Consider the following 18,943-nt stretch of genomic DNA (forward strand, 5'->3'; position numbering starts at 1 on the left):
TGAATTTTGCTGAAATAATATTATTTCTATTGTATTTAATATATATTTAAAAATGGTTAATATAATTAAAGTATTTCAGTTGGCATTCATTGTCAAATATCAATCAACTAGAAATGAGTAATAAAAGATTTTAAATGATATAATACGTAAAAACATGACAAGAGTTTATTTACTGCATAATACTGCAGCCAGGTATTTAAACTAAGGTACTAGGCACGTGAGCATGGTCTTACCTTGGTAGTAATTTAAAGGTAATTTTTTACATAAACTAACCAATACAGTAGTAATACGTCACCATATCTACAACTACAACAATTTGGCCTTCACAAGATGGAGATAATTCATGTCCGGTAACACTATTTTTATGAATGAAATAACGCATCAACACAGTAAAGTATCATGTTAATCAATTTAATAGTAATCACATAAAACCGTTTAATATACAGATAATGGGTCATCAAATATTGGCATCTAGCACCAGACTTTGTTGGTGCAGTCAGTTGTCAACACGAACTTAAGTGTTCCCATGTATAGATTTCTGAACATAACGAACATATTTTAACGATTAAATTTAATGGGTTTTTTTTGGTGCGAGGGTATCATTAGTCCGCAAACGGTGGACTGTGTCCAAATTCGCTATTTCACATGTCAATTAATACATCACCAAGGTGATTTATTGACATTGAAGATGATATAATGCTCAGCGTGAGTAAATAAAGTATAAAAAAAAAATTGACAGTATAACAATAGTTTCAGTTTGTAATATCACAATAGGCTTGTACATGGTTATTATCAAAATAAATAAGATCAACGTTTATAATAAATAGTATGAACTATACAAAAATTCAATGATAGACAGAAAAAATAATAACAGTATATCGCAAACATGTAAAGAATATTTTGTAACATATCACAAACTTGTCTTAATTCAGTATATGAGAGAAAAAAACGTGATATTACAACACATCATAAACTAGCTTATTAAAGTATATCACAAAATATCTTTAGTATATATAGGTACATGTCCGTTTATTATCATCTTTAAAGTACTTGTAATGATTTTCATGTAAAACCTGGACACACTGAGTAAGTAAATAAAATTACAACTAAAAACATCAACTTTACAATGCTCGTCATAACAAAGTGTTTGGCTAATATTTATCTCAAGTCCAACATAACTGTAAAAAAACATGACATCACAGTGGATCCGTTTCCTGTACATAAATATATTCGCGATAATTGACAAGTACAATATGTTGGGCTCGGTTCCTGTACTTGATATGTCTTGGAGTTGATTATCACAGTATGCAATCATGTGTCATGTCTGGACCGTACACCTACACTAAAGAATGGCACATGATGCGGACGACTGGGCGTTATTTGGGTCGTACATAGTATACACAGGAGGTAAGTAAGCAGGATGTGGCTCCTGAAACGGGTAGGCGAAGTAAACTCTGTAACCAAAGGCAAAAGTTCGGTTACTTACGATATGGCTATGCTGATATGTAGTTTTACTTACAATATGGCTATGATGACATGTAGTTTACTTATGGCATGGCTATGATGACATGTAGTTTTACTTACGATATTGCTATGATGACATGTAGTTAACTTATGGCATGGCTATGATGACATGCAGTTTTACTTACGATATTGCTATGATGACATGTAGTTTTACTTACGATACGGCTATGATGACATATAGTTTACTTATTATATGGCTAAATTGACATGTAGTTTTACTTACGATATGGCTATGATGACATGTAGTTTACTTATTATATGGCTAAATNTGCTATGACGACATGTAGTTTTACTTACGATATGGCTATGATGTTATGTAGTTGTACGTATGACACGGCTATGATGACATGTAGTTTTACTAACGATATGGCTATGATGACATGTAGTTTACTTATTATATGGCTAAATTGACATGCAGTTTTACTTACGATATGGCTATGATGACATGTAGTTTACTTATTATATGGCTAAATTGACATGTAGTTTTACTTACGATATGGCTATGATGACATGTAGTTTACTTATTATATGGCTAAATTGACATGCAGTTTTACTTACGATATGGCTATGATGACATGTAGTTTTACTTATGACATGGCTATGATGACATGTAGTTTACTTACGATATGGCTATGATGACATGTAGTTTTACTTATGACATGGCTATGATGACATGTAGTTTACTCATGACATGGCTATGATGACATGTAGTTTTACTTATGACATGGCTATGATGACATGTAGTTTACTTACGATATGGCTATGATGACATGTAGTTTTACTTATGACATGGCTATGATGACATGTAGTTTACTCATGACATGGCTATGATGACATGTAGTTTTACTTATGACATGGCTATGATGACATGTAGTTTACTTACGATATGGCTATGATGACATGTAGTTTTACTTATGACATGGTTATGATGACATGTAGTTTACTTACGATATTGCTATGACGACATGTAGTTTACGTACGATATGTCTATGATGACATGTAGTTTACTTATGATATGGCTAAATTGACATGTAGTTTTACTTACGATATGGCTATGATGACATGTAGTTTACTTATGGCATGGCTATGATGACATGTAGTTTACTTACGATATTGCTATGATGACATGTAGTTTACTTATTATATGGCTAAATGAACATGTTGTTTTACTTACGATATGGCTATGATGGCATGTAGTTTACTTATTATATGGCTATGATTAAATGTAGTTTTACTTACGATATGGCTATGATGTCATGTAGTTGTACGTATGACATGGCTATGTTGACATTTAGTTTTACTTACGATCTGGCTATGATGACATGTAGTTTACTTATTATATGGCTAAATGAACATGTAGTTTTACTTACGATATGGCTATGATGACATGTAGTTTACTTATTATATGGCTATGATGAAATGTAGTTTTACTTACGATATGGCTATGATGACATGTAGTTTACTTACGATATTGCTATGATGACATGTAGTTTTACTTACGATATTGCTATGATGACATGTAGTTTTACTTACGATATTGCTATGATGACATGTAGTTTTACTTACGATATGGCTATGATGACATGTAGTTTACTTATTATATGGCTAAATTGGCATGTAGTTTCACTTACGATATTGCTATGATGACATGTAGTTTACTTACGATATTGCTATGATGACATGTAGTTTTACTTACGATATGGCTATGATGACATGTAGTTTTACTTACGATACGGCCGTGATGTATTTCTTGCCAGACATTCCCTGATTGATAATGTTACACTTATCCTGTTCAACACCAGAAGCCCTGTTCTCTTTAAAGAGAAATTGATGCGTCTCCACGCTGAATATTTGCATTCCTGAAATCACATAGTTTTATTTAAAATTACGTGAAAACAAGGCTACGATAAGTAATAGAAGGGAGACTATCCCGTATAGGTTAATTGACTGACTCTACCACAGCATAGAATTCCTATATATACCAATCTGATTAAAATCATATCCTACGTTCTCTGATACGTAGAGAACGTAGGATATGATTTATCAGATTGTATATATACTGGCCATCAGTACAATTTGCAGAATAAACATTTTTCGTTTCAAATTATTTACTTTATACCAGAACATTTTCGGCCAGTATAAATTTCACCCTTCTTCAATAAATTCAAATTTTTGCCCAGTAAAAATTTCGCCCTTCTTCAATAAGTTCAATTTTCGCCCAGTATAAATTTTGCCCTTCTTCCATCAATTCAATTTTTGCCCAGTAAACATTTTGCCCTTATTCCATCAATTCAATTTTCGCCCAGTATAAATTTTGCCCTTCTTCCATCAATTCAATTTTCGCCCAGTATAAATTTCGCCCTTCATGTATATTATGTTGTCTAGGCTATATTCGATGTAATGATAAATTCGTCTCGTTACGGGTGCTTTAAAGGCAGAAATGAACTGCAGCGAAAATTTTCGTTTAAAGTATATAGATACAATGCCTTACCAGAATTAATAATACCATTTTGTTTCCCTCTACAACCACAAAAACGTACCTGTCACCTTTAGCCACGCTGTAATTCGGAACATAGTTTCGCTCATGGACTCGAAGTCTGCGCGTGATTTTCGTACAGGTAAAAATGTACGGCAGCTTAGGTGACCGATTTGAGGTGGACCGGGACCAGGCCGTGTTACGAAAAACACGCGCATTATTTTCATCAGTTTCCGGTCAGCCAAGTTAGTCACATAATCATCTGTGGAGTCTGAGGCCACCCTTACTTCACCTACAGTCGGAAAACAAATTGTACTTGAGACAAATATATGAATAAAAGCATACCGCATTAATGTCTTGAAATGTCAATTTAATTGTTATAAGCAATGAATCCTGTGATAGGAAATGCTAATATGTTTATCATCAGTGCAACGGCCGTGACACAGTTTACAATCATAATATCTCTATATAATTTTAAGATAAAATCTTTGCAAACGCACACATGAAAATATAGAATAAACATTTAAATAATAAGCAAGACCTTTTCAATTTTTCAATTTAGCTTTGTACATTTTTTAATGTCTTTACTTTCTCATTATAAGTCCCCCCCCCCCCCCCCCCCCCCCCCCCCCCCCCAATTAAACAATAGAACAATAGAATGAAATGTGCCCCGTAACCTAGCCAAGTATTTCACATAAGTATGTAATGTCAGTGAAATGAGGCACATATTACTTATACTTACCATTGTATTCACTGTATTTCGTATACTGAGTTTGGAGATTTACGATTCGAACTCCCTGGAATATGTAACATTAAATATTAGTAAAAATGAAAATGTTAATTTGACGGTTGCTAATCCTTATAAGTTATAAAAAACACATTTGGTGCTGCTAATGATGAAGTAATTGTGCAAGAAATTTGCAAAACAACCTTTATTTTTTTTAGATTACTCTGCATTCTTTGTAAAAAGTTTCAGGGATAAAGAGTCATCACGCACATCGATGGTGGTATTAATATAGATGGGACTAAAAAGGCTAATTTCCTTTTACATCCTCCAAAATCGGAAAGCAGACAGCTACATAACTGCCCCCAAACATGTTAAACAAGAAATCAGACGGAATTCTGTAGCAGCCTTGTTTCTGAAAACAAACATCTCTTGTCGCGTGAAGCTCGAAGTGATAGCACTATGACTACACAGACGAAACGAAATCTTTTACGAATCTAGTATGGAGACTATGTCGGGGTCCAAGAAGGTCATGAGCATGGGACACCAGACAAGTCGAACATAATTTGACACACAGGCAAGTTTTCCATATCTGCTGTGGACGTAATTACCAACAAGTATGATACACATATTAGCTTTGTAACTGTTTCTGAAGAAAACAGAGTAACGGACTGTTTTTATCTTTCTGCAAAAAAAACCCTGCATACGACGGAATAATTGGATTGTGTTCCATGCGCTGGATTTGAAAGACTTTGGATGCATTTCTTATGGATTCTGAGACTACCATCAAAGTCGAGGAGGCGTCGCAAAATGAGGGTTCATGTATTGAGATGTTAGAATGGCGATGACGTAGTTAAGTAATCCTGAACTCTATTATCACAATTAATTTTGATATTTTCCACGCTCGTTAACTTATATTAATTAAACAATCTAATCGACTGTATACGATGCTGCCTACAGTGAAATCTTGCTATCTCAATCTAACCATTTACTCTCTCTATTGTTGAGCATTTTACAATTAGTAAATTTACCAACTGTTATACATATAATCAGTAATTCATAATTCTTATACATTAAACCATTATTTTACCCTAATGGTAAACACTTTATCATAATTATCTTCTCTAATAAACGTTGGTACCAGTAACTCCCCCCTCGTATAAAACGTACCGTCTGGTTAGGTATCCACGTGCTGACACGTGTCATAACCTGCGTCCACGTCTCAAAGTGACAAGCTTTCATGATATCCCCTCGCTGTGTCACTTGCGGTATGAAATCCTCTATCACTGTAAACAAAAAGATCGATGACAAAGCATTAACTGGTATCGATTCCAAAATGGCAAAAGAGCAGAGACGACCAACACTGTTGGCGAAATCACTTTGTTATGCATCGCTTTTGCTTTTCGATTTTTTTTTCCAATATAAGCAAAATAAATATGCCGACACAACGTGTATTATATGCTTGTTCTCAAGATTTATCGATATAAACTATAATCGTCTAATTGACTCACTGATTTGTTCATTGGCTGGGGGTCCTATGACGTAGAAGACCCGGATGATCTGGGTGAAGCGTTTGAACTTGTTTCCGTCCTCATGCCAGCAAGTCTGGTCGGGATCCATGTCCCCGCTGCCACCGAAACCTTCAAACGTCTTCATAGTCGTCGTCTCCACGTTCAATATAGTGCCTTCAAGTTGTATATTTCTCTTTGTTATCTTCATATAATAGTGATGCATATTTAGTCTATTAACGATGATAGCAAATGTTCAATTGCCTTTCGCTTTAACACATGTGCAACTGCCTATTAAACGACCACACCGAGTCTAGAATTTGTTCAACTGCATGGCATGTTCTTAAACGTGCTATAATGACACTCCCGTAAAACAAGTTCAGAAGGGTAACACGACTCAATATATTGTCCGTAGGCGATTGGGTAAGTAAACTAATATCAGATACGTCACCTTGTAATGGGCGGGATTTCAGGTCCTCGTTCAGCTTTTTGAGAGTAGTTTGCAGGCCTTCAAAAGACACATTCATGGACGGAACAACCATTTTATTCAGGATTTCAGGATCGTTGATAGTAGCATAACCTGTACATCTCGTGCGCCTGTTAAGGTTCACTCGAATTCCATTTCCCATGTCGATTTGGGGTCCACATGCCATGTGATGCGTTGGGACGACCGCTACTTTCTGAGGCACCACATTTAATAGGCCTAACTGTTGTACGGGCTCATTTGGGTCGATCTTCTTCGTTAGCCACAACCTACGACAGGACCAATTAATGTGTACATCAGATCAAGTATTTAAATGTTAAACTTATATGAATGTCTATTACAAACTAGCAGTATGTCGAGTTGATGAGCACAAACCACGCCAGACGTTCCATCATATGTGACCATCCAAGTTGCTTTGCCTCCAGGAAGTGTAGAGCTTTTACATTTCAACAGTTATAGCAGGATGCAGGTGGTAAGTCGTTATTACTCCTTACCTAAGCCCCGTATGAGCTTGTGTCTAGAATATAGATTGTCATGTACACATGTGTAGATGATAGGGTGGGTATATTGCAATATTGAACTTAGCTAACATTGCAATGTCTCACAATACATTGTACACCTAGACATTTAGTACATCTTTAATGATTTTCTACACCGGTAAAAAATACCAAAAGTGAACACCAGGTCAGCAATGAAAACAGGAAAAATACTTCTACCAGTTCTAGTTCTACCATTAGTGACCACCTTCAACTAATTGAAGATTTTGTCACGAAGTTGGGTTTATGCAACACAAATGACAGACTATATATATTACATAATAATTCATAATTAATCACTTAGTTAAGAGAAGGAGAATTTAGTTCGAGGAGAGTCCGAGAGAGAGGTCCGAGCAAGCCAGTGATTGGGCAGCCCCCACCGACAAAGCTTGCTCGGAAAAGGGGGAAAAGAAGTACACAGAAGTATATAATTATATAGTTTTGGAAGATATCATAGCATTTGGATGAAATCGATTCAATCCTAATGCTTTATTTAAACCCCCAAGTAATTAATTGAAATCCTATTACAGTATATCGTCACTTCAGAATCATATTGCAATATGCATATGACTGGACAAGTATTGCTATATATAGGTTCTGCGATATTATTGCCCACCCCTATTAGATGCTACTTCGTAATTCTGATTTCTTACTCACGTCACTGCATGTAAACGTATGCTAATAAGTTTACGCAATAATTAATTATGAACTAAGACCCCGTATGTATAGGTGGTCGAAATGACTCCCTACCTTAGCCCCCGTATGTACACGTTGAAGCCGAAGGTGGCCTCGTGGTATACCATATTCTCCATCACGATGACCGTTCCCTTGTCCACTTTCCGCTCCACTGTTTCACATTTCCACACTGCGTACAAAGGGTTTCCAACAAGCCACATGTTTGCAGCTTGAACGACCACACTGTAGGAACCAAAAGTCCTTGAGAGTAACAACTCGAACTTCTGAATCGTTAGTATCATTACATCGCTGATCAGCATTGACTTAAACTATATAGTTAATATACATTGTAGCATTAATATATATTGTAGTATTAATATATATTGTAGTATTAATATACATTGTAGTATTGATATATATTGTAGTATTAATATACATTATAGTATTAATATACATTGCAGTATTAATATACATTGTATACAATATTAACATCACAACATTGTAGTATTAATATACATTGTAGTATTAATATACATTGTAATATTAACGTATGTTGTTATCTTTTACGGATTGCTATTCACGTGCTATTATCGTCTTCAACGATTTCATCGATGACAGTACCGAAATTATGATTCCAACGTTTCTCAATTCATTATGGCTGTTCAGAATATAAAAAGGTACTATTATAGTAATACGACTGCAATATGACAAAAGTATACATCGATCAGTAACAAAGCATGTTTTTAAGAACTAAAATATGCAATATTTCATTTATTTGTATACAGCTTGAATAACGCTATAATTACGTGTTAACACGCAAAACATTTCAAAAGTAAAAATTGTACCTGAATTTATCAAACTGAGGAGTAACTTTTCTGTCCATGTTACCACGGTCAATGAGCCTGGGCATTATGTCTATATAAGACAAGGGAGGTAAATCCGCTGCTGTTGTGGTTTTGGCAGATCCTACGGTTTGATGGCCCATCACCTCCTCGTACGAGGGAGGAGGGCATGTAGCTGCCACCGTGTCAGCGGTCGCGGGCGGCCCCAACTTTTCCTCCATGACTATATTGTCCAAAAATAAAAACCATCTATGACACAACTTTCTATTAGGTCATTTTAGAACCTGTAGTTAAATACTGAAGAGGTTGGCATTCACTGTGTAATGTGAACGGCCATTTACTCGACTTAAAAATCACGTATAATATTTGAAATTGTATTATTTATATTTGAGATACAGTTTTGTCAGTGTGCATGCCATCTTTAACCTTCGACACAATGGAACATGTATTGTGTAGTACCACAGGGATTTGACACGTTCTATGACCCAGAACGAGAAAAGAATACCTCATGGTCCGACCCCCAGATCACTTATTATTAACTAATAATAAGTGATCTGGGGGTCCGACCATGGGGTATTCTTTTTTCATTCTGGGTCATAGGAAACGTGTCAAGTCCCTGTGTGTAGTACAGGATATCATATATACATACATGTATATACAGTGACTCATTCTCACAATATCACTGGACTGATTTGCCAAATCAATATACATTCCTGTACATTGTATAGCTAAAACATTGACATTTTGATTGATATAAGTGTACCTATATGGTAAGATTGTATTGTTAATCTAGTTCGTAGACGTTGCCATATAGTAATTACACGACCTCTTTGTTGCAACCGTCTTCTTTTTCAATTCTGCTTCTTCAAATGATACTCCCCATTTTCCATAATGATCGCGATTAAGCTATTCCTTTTTATATTTACTCTACGTACATGCGATACCTTTGAAATATCCTATATTTGTCTTGTTATACTGGAATACACACAATTAAATCAAACGTGTTGAGCATTACACATGTACTTTTATATAAGTAGCATAGTACAACCACGGACTTAGATTGTACGAGAACATAAATATGGCTCCATAGTAAATATATCAAATCCCATGGTTATTTTAAGAGCGTAAACCAAATGAGATAACTTACCTGGCGATAATCACTGTCAATGCTCACAGAACTTTCAGGTCAACTTGGAGTTGAAAATATCGTACATTAATTGCGACATTATGAACTCTGCAAACATAACTTCCGGTTCCTTAACAAGTGTGTATTTATAGGAATTAGTTCCACGAGAGCACCAGTGGTGTTTACATTGTGAAATCTGCCTAGCGACATGTAAACAAATACTGACAGGTGATCGGGTGGTCACGCTTGAGTGGGCGGGTGAGTTTGAGTGCCTTGTTATATACATAACACAGTATAGACTAATACTACTATTAATACCCGGCCTACTCTGCCCCGGCCGGGTATTAAATCGATCCTATGCCTTGTAATGGAGTAGGCCCGGTGTGAATCACCCGGTGATTTTAGAATTGATTGACAGCACATGCATGGGTCCACATTCATAAATAGGGTTGAAGCATGGAAGGTTTCTGCAAAATTTCATTGAAATTGGTTTAGGGGTAAATTGTTTACGAACGCACGACGGACGACGTCGGACAAAAGGCGATCGCAATAGGTCACTTGAGAATTTGTCTCAGGTGACCTTAAAATGACGGCAAACGTGCATTAAAAGACTACTCATTCATTAGTATTTGTAAAAACTATAGTGCTGACATGCTCGTTACAGTTTATGTAATTTAATCAGGTTCGTTCGAGAGAAAAGAAGATAAAGTAAGTAAAGTGTGGACTCGCATTAGCAATCGATTAGAAGTTAATTTACACAGTATCTAATAGAGTAGAAGAGGACTGAATGTTCTTGACTGATAAACAAATATTTTGAGTTATTCACAATCTGCATTCAATTACTAGTATAAAGTGACTTATGCCAGTAAAAATGGTAGTGAAAAATAATCACTTCTTTTTTTCAACATCTTGCAGTGATAAGTTTGCTAATAGATATGAACAATTAAATAACTGCCGTTTGACAGCTAGCCTGAAAGTTTTACAGATATAAAATACTGTAACATTATTACATGTACACGTGACTTCGGTTTCACCAATACAAAACTGCTACGCAAGACTCCAGTTTCTTTAATATCAAACTGTCATTCAAGGCTCCAGAAACATCGATATAAAATTGTGAAACAAGACTCCAGTTTCACCAATATAAAACTGCCACACAAGACTCCAGTTTCACCAATATAACTTACCACACAAGACTCCAGTTTCACCAATATAACTTACCACACAAGACTCCAGTTTCACCAATATAACTTACCACACAAGACTCCAGTTTCACCAATATAACTTACCACACAAGACTCCAGTTTCACCAATATTACTTACCACACAACACTCCAGTTTCACAAATATAACTTACCACACAAGATTCCAGTTTCACCAATATAACTTACCACACAAGATTCCAGTTTCACCAATATAACTTGCCACACAAGACTCCAGTTTCACAAATATAACTTACCACACAAGATTCCAGTTTCACCAATATAACTTACCACACAAGACTCCAGTTTCATCAATACAAAACTGCCACACAAGAATCCAGTTTCACCAATACAAAACTGCCACACAAGAATCCAGTTTCACTAATACAAAACTGCCACACACGACTCCAGTTTCACCAATATAACTTACCACACAAGACTCCAGTTTCAACAATACAAAACTGCCACACACGACTCCAGTTTCACCAATATAACTTACCACACAAGACTCCAGTTTCACCAATACAAAACTGCCACACAAGAATCCAGTTTCACTAATACAAAACTGCCACACAAGACTCCAGTTTCACCGATATAAAATCATCACACAGATCTCAAGTTTCATTAATATAAAACTGTCACACAAGACTCCAGTTTCACCAATATAACCTACCACACACGACTCAAGTGTCACCAATATCAAACAGTCATTCAAGGCTCCAGAAACATCGTTATAAAATTGTGGAACAAGACTCCAATATTTCTAATCGGCATCTTACAACATCTTGCAACATCTAACAATATCTTACAACGAAAAAAAGAAAAGAAAATTAAGAAAATATTTTTGTCAATTTTACTCGAACAAATAAAACAAGTCCAAAGTAATATCATTTCGATTAAAGCAATTTATTTGCAGTCATTAAAATTGTGACATAGTATCACGAATTGAAAACGTAAACGTCAGGAAATAGGATGCCGTCCTCGTTGGTCAGTGTCAGCAACCTGCAAGCATACAGACATACGTATAGAGGGTTTCTGACCAGTGACGACCGAGATTATTTTCAATGTAGTAGATTGAAACATTTTGTATTCATTTTCCAAGCAGGGTTAGTAAAAGATATAAAATAAATTTGATAAACTTTTACTACTGTCTTTTTCCATGTCCAGTGCTATATAAGTTGATTACAATATATTCATGGATGGGTTATTCGTTTAACGCAGTGTTAGAATTGTTCCTGTCTAGCTTCAACCAACACCAACGGAAAAGCTTTAATCAGATACATTCTATATATATATAAGTCGTTTCAAATTTTGGTATTTTTCACAGCACTTGTTATTTTTAGCTTAATGGTCATACTTTTCTGTGGTTAGTAGTTCAACTAGCTAGTGTACTTACAGAATCGTCGTCAAGCCGTTTTCCTGCAAGAAAGAATACAATTGATGAATTGGAAAAACAAGTACAGAGTGTCTCAAACAAGTTCTCATAACAAGTGTGGAAACGTATGGAAATCCCAATGGATAAGTATTAGCTTTTTATATCGGTAGGTACTTACCTACAAGTACTGGGACGTTCTGTGGTAAACGCGTGGAAACGGTCGCTTCTACAAATTGTCAAAACACAACAGTAACATGTATTGTCCACAGAACTATCTTTATAGTCATCACGTTTGAAGCGATACAACTATGATAAGCTAGTGTTCTAGTGCGAGATGTCTTCAATGCAGGCTTAGATTGCAACGCAGGCACAAGCAGAATCTGGAGAGACATTGGATGAATTATGTAACGTATAATGAATCGACTAAACCTACATGTGTTCGTAACAGGGTAAACTTCTACATCAATTAGTATCTTTAAAAAAAAATCCGAAATGCATTTAATATAATATATTTCTTTGAAATGAGTGACAACTGTTAAAAAGCTATATAACATTGACTTTACATCGAATACTATGATACAAGTAGGTTATAAATTACAGTATTCAATCAACCGTTCCAGGAGCAGTAACTCTGCTCAGAGGCTTGAAAGTCGCTGACATGTCATATAGACATGGCAATGTTATATCGACGCTGGTATAGCTTAAAATTACTTTAACGTTGAAAACGCAACTTCTATATTTGGGGGAAACTATGTGAATTTATTTATCAAACGTTAAATTTGGAGTTGCTCTGTCGATTAATAATGTGTGTTCCCTTACGAATGTTGATAGTGCCTGTCTGTATTTTGACCATAGGTTCACTGCGAAACATCATGAAGTAAGAATATTCATTACACCAATGAAAAACATTTACATTGATGTCACAATACAGATTACGTCAAAATAAAAACAGATATTTTTCAAAAAAATATTGAACAGAAATTCACTTTTTTCCTTGAATTCACTTTTTTCCTTGATCTTGTTTATGTAGTAAAAATAAATAAAATATTATGTATTACAAGTAAAAAAACCAAGAAATGCTCTGGTACAGTGGTGATCAATCCAGTATGCAAGGAAGGAACCGATAACACAGGAATTAGAAGGCTGGATCATTCAATAGCCATTTCCCCGCCATATAAAGGGGAGACAGTAGGAAATTAAACTGAGATAGCAAGTATTCGAATGAGCGGGCAAATTAAACTACAACTACTGCTTAAGGCATATCAATAGGTTTGGAGTAGGAAGATAATACGTCTCCAGATCAACCCATTGTATTGATAGTCCAATTTAACGAGTTTCTTAACACCTGAAGCATGTGTTTTTCCAAGTCTAAAATGAACCACTAGATACTGAAGCTTGCGTAAGTCTCCTTATAAGCCGACAACTATAGTCCGTCATTGCATATTCATCGACAATTCTAAAATGATTTTAATTAATGAGCCACAATAATAATGCAATACATATATATCTAATTCCGATAAACAAAGCTAGAACATATTTACTTTTGTCGGGGATAAGATACTTGTTCGAATATGGGAATAACACGTGCATTCATATGCATATGTCCATTTCATGGATGTTCTCCCCTTGTTGAAAAACACGAACGTGAATAAGTTAGAGATTTCGTTAATTATCTATCTATAAACATAAAACAACAACATAAAACATTTAATATATGTGTTAATATTTAGGACTTGTAGTGCGATGCAGATGTCATAGTTCTTACGAGAAACTGGCGTGGTTACAGTTCCTGCTGTTGTAGTTGTCTGACTTTGTCGTACAGAAAGGGTAGGTAACGGAGCTGAAAAACAAGTAGCAAAGTAGGTGATCTCGGTTCTCAAAAGCCTTGCCTATGTCGTTCCTTTGTTTTTTTCTGAAATCATTTTATGCCGTAGAATTGACATTCCATTTCTTTGCGCGAATATCTGCAATTCATTGCCTTAAATGTGTTATTTTGGAAAAGAATTTAAGTGCATTTTTTTTTACATTTACTAACTTATGTAATATATTTCCTTTCAAATATTCTAAATCAGGGAGGTACATATTCAACGACAATATAAACCGAAACGATGATATATAACCACAAGTTTAAATATGGTCATGAAAACGATATTATCGTTAACACTTGTTAGAATTGTGTGAAATTATCCATTTATTTGTGAGAGTTCCAATCGTGAAAATTTTGACGATGATGTAGTATGTTACATATTACATTAAACACTGACCAGTAACAGGTATAATACGTACTACAGAAGCCAGTAACAGGAATAATACGTACTACAGAAGCCAGTAACAGGTACAATACGTACTACAGAAGCCAGTTACAGGTATAATACGTACTACAGAAGCCAGTAACAGCTATGATACGTACTACAGAAGCCAGTAACAGCTATGATACGTACTACACAAGCCAGTTACAGCTATGATACGTACTACAGAAGCCAGTAACAGCTATGATACGTACTACACAAGCCAGTTACAGCTATGATACGTACTACAGAAGCCAGTAACAGCTATGATACGTACTACAGAAGCCAGTAACAGCTATGATACGTACTACAGAAGCCAGTAACAGTTATGATACGTACTACAGAAGCCAGTAACAGGTATGATACGTACTACAAAAGCCAGTAACAGGTATGATAGTACTACAGAAGTCAGTAACAGGTATAATACGTACTACAGAAGCCAGGAACAGGAATAATACGTACTACAGAAGCCAGTAACAGGTGTAATAGTACTCCAGAAGCCAGTAACAGGTGTAATACGTACTACAAAGGCTAGTAACAGCTATGATACGTACTACAGAAGCCAGTAACAGCTATGATACGTACTACACAAGCCAGTTACAGCTATGATACGTACTACAGAAGCCAGTAACAGTTATGATACGTACTACAGAAGCCAGTAACAGGTATAATACGTACTACAGAAGCCAGTAACAGGTGTAATAGTACTCCAGAAGCCAGTAACAGGTGTAATACGTACTACAAAGGCTAGTAACAGCTATGATACGTACTACAGAAGCCAGTAACAGCTATGATACGTACTACAGAAGCCAGTAACAGTTATGATACGTACTACAGAAGCCAGTAACAGGTATGATACGTACTACAGAAGCCAGTTACAGGTATAATACGTACTACAGAAGCCAGTAACAGGTGTAATAGTACTACAGACGCCAGTAACAGGTATAATACGTACTACAGAAGCCAGTAACAGGTGTAATAGTACTACAGAAGCCAGTAACAGGTGTAATACGTACTACAAAGGCTAGTAACAGCTATGATACGTACTACAGAAGCCAGTAACAGGTGTAATAGTACTACAGAAGCCAGTAACAGGTATAATACGTACTACAGAAGCCAGTTACAGCTATGATACGTACTACAGAAGCCAGGAACAGGTATAATACGTACTACAGAAGCCAGTTACAGCTATGATACGTACTACAGAAGCCAGTAACAGGTATAATACGTACTACAGAAGCCAGTTACAGCTATGATACGTACTACAGAAGCCAGGAACAGGTATAATACGTACTACAGAAGCCAGTTACAGCTATGATACGTACTACAGAAGCCAGTAACAGGTATAATACGTACTACAGAAGCCAGTTACAGCTATGATACGTACTACAGAAGCCAGGAACAGGTATAATACGTACTACAGAAGCCAGTTACAGCTATGATACGTACTACAGAAGCCAGTAACAGGTATAATACGTACTACAGAAGCCAGTTACAGCTATGATACGTACTACAGAAGCCAGGAACAGGTATAATACGTACTACAGAAGCCAGTTACAGCTATGATACGTACTACAGAAGCCAGTAACAGGTATAATACGTACTACAGAAGCCAGTTACAGCTATGATACGTACTACAGAAGCCAGGAACAGGTATAATACGTACTACAGAAGCCAGTTACAGCTATGATACGTACTACAGAAGCCAGTAACAGGTATAATACGTACTACAGAAGCCAGTTACAGCTATGATACGTACTACAGAAGCCAGGAACAGGTATAATACGTACTACAGAAGCCAGTTACAGCTATGATACGTACTACAGAAGCCAGTAACAGGTATAATACGTACTACAGAAGCCAGTTACAGCTATGATACGTACTACAGAAGCCAGGAACAGGTATAATACGTACTACAGAAGCCAGTTACAGCTATGATACGTACTACAGAAGCCAGTAACAGGTATAATACGTACTACAGAAGCCAGTAACAGGTATGATACGTACTACAGAAGCCAGTTACAGGTATAATACGTACTACAGACGCCAGTTACAGGTATGATACATACTACAGAAGCCAGTTACAGGTATAATACGTACTACAGAAGCCAGTTACAGGCATAATACGTACTACAGAAGCCAGTAACAGGTATGATACGTACTACAGAAGCCAGTTACAGGTATAATACGTACTAGAGAAGCCAGTAACATGTATGATACGTACTACAGAAGCCAGTAACAGGAATAATACGTACTACAGAAGCCAGTAACAGCTATGATACGTACTACAGAAGCCAGTAACAGGTATGATACGCACTTCAGAAGCCAGTTACAGCTATAATACCTACTAGAGAAGCCAGTAACAGGTATGATACGCACTTCAGAAGCCATTTACAGCTTTGATACGTACTACAGAAGCCAGTAACAGGTATGATACGCACTTCAAAAGCCAGTAACAGGTATGATAGTACTACAGAAGCCAGTTACAGGTATGATACGTACTACAGAAGCCAGTTACAGCTATGATACGTACTACAGAAGCCAGTAACAGGTATAATACGTACTACAGAGGCCAGTAGCAGGAATAATACGTACGACAGAAGCCAGTAACAGGTATAATACGTACTACAGACGCCAGTAACAGGTATAATACGTACTACAGACGCCAGTTACAGGTATAATACGTACTACAGAAGCCAGTAACAGCTATGATACGTACTACAGAAGCCAGTAACAGATATAATACGTACTACAGAAGCCGCAGAACTTGACACAGTAGTATACCGACGTTATGGTTATGGTATCACACAGCTGGGAAGTTTTGTTAAGATAATCACAGGCACTCTCTACACCTCTGTCTGTGCAGTTTTCTGCTGAGGGTAAGGTTATGTCTGTAACAAGACCATCCATCATCAGAGCCGGAACAAATGACAACCGACTTCATTATACTAAACTAAACAGTATCAAAATTACCGCACACGCAAACTCTTGCTTGTTCGAGTGAATTATTTCTATTTTATGTCACACCACAATGCAGTGTTTTGCAGATACTCTGGAAGCATCTAAAGATACAAGTCAATTTCCCCCGAGAATATTAGCTCCATGTATGATTTAATCGGATGAGACGTCCTTAATATATACGCTGTAACTACATTGTTATGCCTGACCTTGAAGTGATGAAGACTTTCCATTTTTACGTGATCTCTTTGAGGATTCTAAAGAGCAATACCAAGTATATATTGAGTTTTAATCATTGTGTACACTAAAAACGTAACCCTAACGTTGGACTGAACAGAAAGATCACGTTAGCAATTCAGGCAAAGAAACCAATCATTAGATTTGGTTTTATTGAGGCAAGAAAAAGAAATAAAATAAATAAATACTTGGTGAGGAAGTAGCAGGTCCAGCTGTGCTAGGTGAGTGAGATGGCTCTAGAGTAGATTTCTGTGTCGTTGGTGCTGAAGAAGTTCTGGAGGAGACAGGCGTCGCTTGTGTAGCATGCGAGACCGGTGTTGAGGGAGTTGGCCTGCTGCCTGACACTGGGATCGTTGGGATCGTTGAGATCATATGTGCTACTGATGGAGACGGACCTGTGTTGAAACATGCATGAATTAAACTTTTGACAAATTCCGGTATTTCGTTGCTTTTACTGTAATGTGTGCTGTTTATTTCATCAAATTAGATCCTTTTTAACATTTATGTAAACATGAAACACATTTTTAACGATACTCTGGAAATGTTATTTTATATCAACAAAGGTAAAGACGATAACGTTAACGTACTACGAAATTAGTTTTTCCCGAAAAGACTGTAAAAGGTTTATATCTTTCCTGGATGCATTAAGTCGTTGATTACGAGTACCTACTCATACCGAGAATGGCTTTATGTCAAACTTTGCATCGTGTTCCTTTGAATTCGTGGATGAAGCTTACCAACGATATCAACGAAACAAAAACGATTCACGAAAATTAGTGGTTTCACAATACTTAATGATTTGGCCACAACAAAAATGCTGTTAGTTTAAATGGCATATACGTATACGATGGTGTGCAAGAATCAATCTACTTGTGAGAATTCAAATTGTGATAATATGATATATCATGTTACATGTTAATTTACTCACTGACTTGATCAGTAGCAGGTATAATACGTACTACAGAAGCCAGGAACAGGTATAATACGT

General features: G+C 36.3%; 2 protein-coding genes across 8 annotated transcripts in view; both read right to left on the reverse strand.

Moving 5' to 3' along the window:
* Positions 1-401: 401 nt before the first annotated feature.
* On the reverse strand, positions 402-10,083 carry LOC110442088. The gene is made up of 10 exons (XM_021485526.1): positions 9,917-10,083; positions 8,773-8,992; positions 8,003-8,170; positions 6,684-6,985; positions 6,236-6,409; positions 5,895-6,010; positions 4,743-4,797; positions 4,065-4,292; positions 3,254-3,383; positions 402-1,454 (listed from the first exon to the last, which is right to left on the reverse strand). The coding sequence occupies exons 2-10, from the start codon at positions 8,988-8,990 to the stop codon at positions 1,343-1,345; spliced, it is 1,503 nt and encodes a 500-aa protein (XP_021341201.1). The 5' UTR covers positions 8,991-8,992; positions 9,917-10,083; the 3' UTR covers positions 402-1,342.
* Positions 10,084-11,990: 1,907 nt separating this feature from the next.
* LOC110442005 (mucin-2-like) overlaps positions 11,991-18,943 on the reverse strand; it is a 27,149-nt gene continuing 20,196 nt past the window's right edge. For 4 of the 7 annotated variants that reach the window (XM_021485431.1, XM_021485387.1, XM_021485398.1 and 1 more), the window contains 6 exons: positions 18,144-18,350; positions 17,511-17,651; positions 14,238-14,312; positions 12,651-12,698; positions 12,494-12,516; positions 11,991-12,099 (listed from right to left, as the gene is read on the reverse strand). In XM_021485431.1, the coding sequence (XP_021341106.1) occupies positions 12,058-12,099; positions 12,494-12,516; positions 12,651-12,698; positions 14,238-14,312; positions 17,511-17,651; positions 18,144-18,350 (536 nt within the window). In that variant the 3' untranslated portion in view covers positions 11,991-12,057. The remainder of the gene's footprint in view (positions 12,100-12,493; positions 12,517-12,650; positions 12,699-14,237; positions 14,313-17,510; positions 17,652-18,143; positions 18,351-18,943) is intronic. The other 3 variants (XM_021485422.1, XM_021485414.1, XM_021485439.1) reach the window with 3 other exon arrangements.

Source organism: Mizuhopecten yessoensis, unplaced genomic scaffold (genome assembly GCF_002113885.1).
Source record: "Mizuhopecten yessoensis strain PY_sf001 unplaced genomic scaffold, ASM211388v2 scaffold1883, whole genome shotgun sequence".
Classification (NCBI taxonomy): domain Eukaryota; kingdom Metazoa; phylum Mollusca; class Bivalvia; order Pectinida; family Pectinidae; genus Mizuhopecten; species Mizuhopecten yessoensis.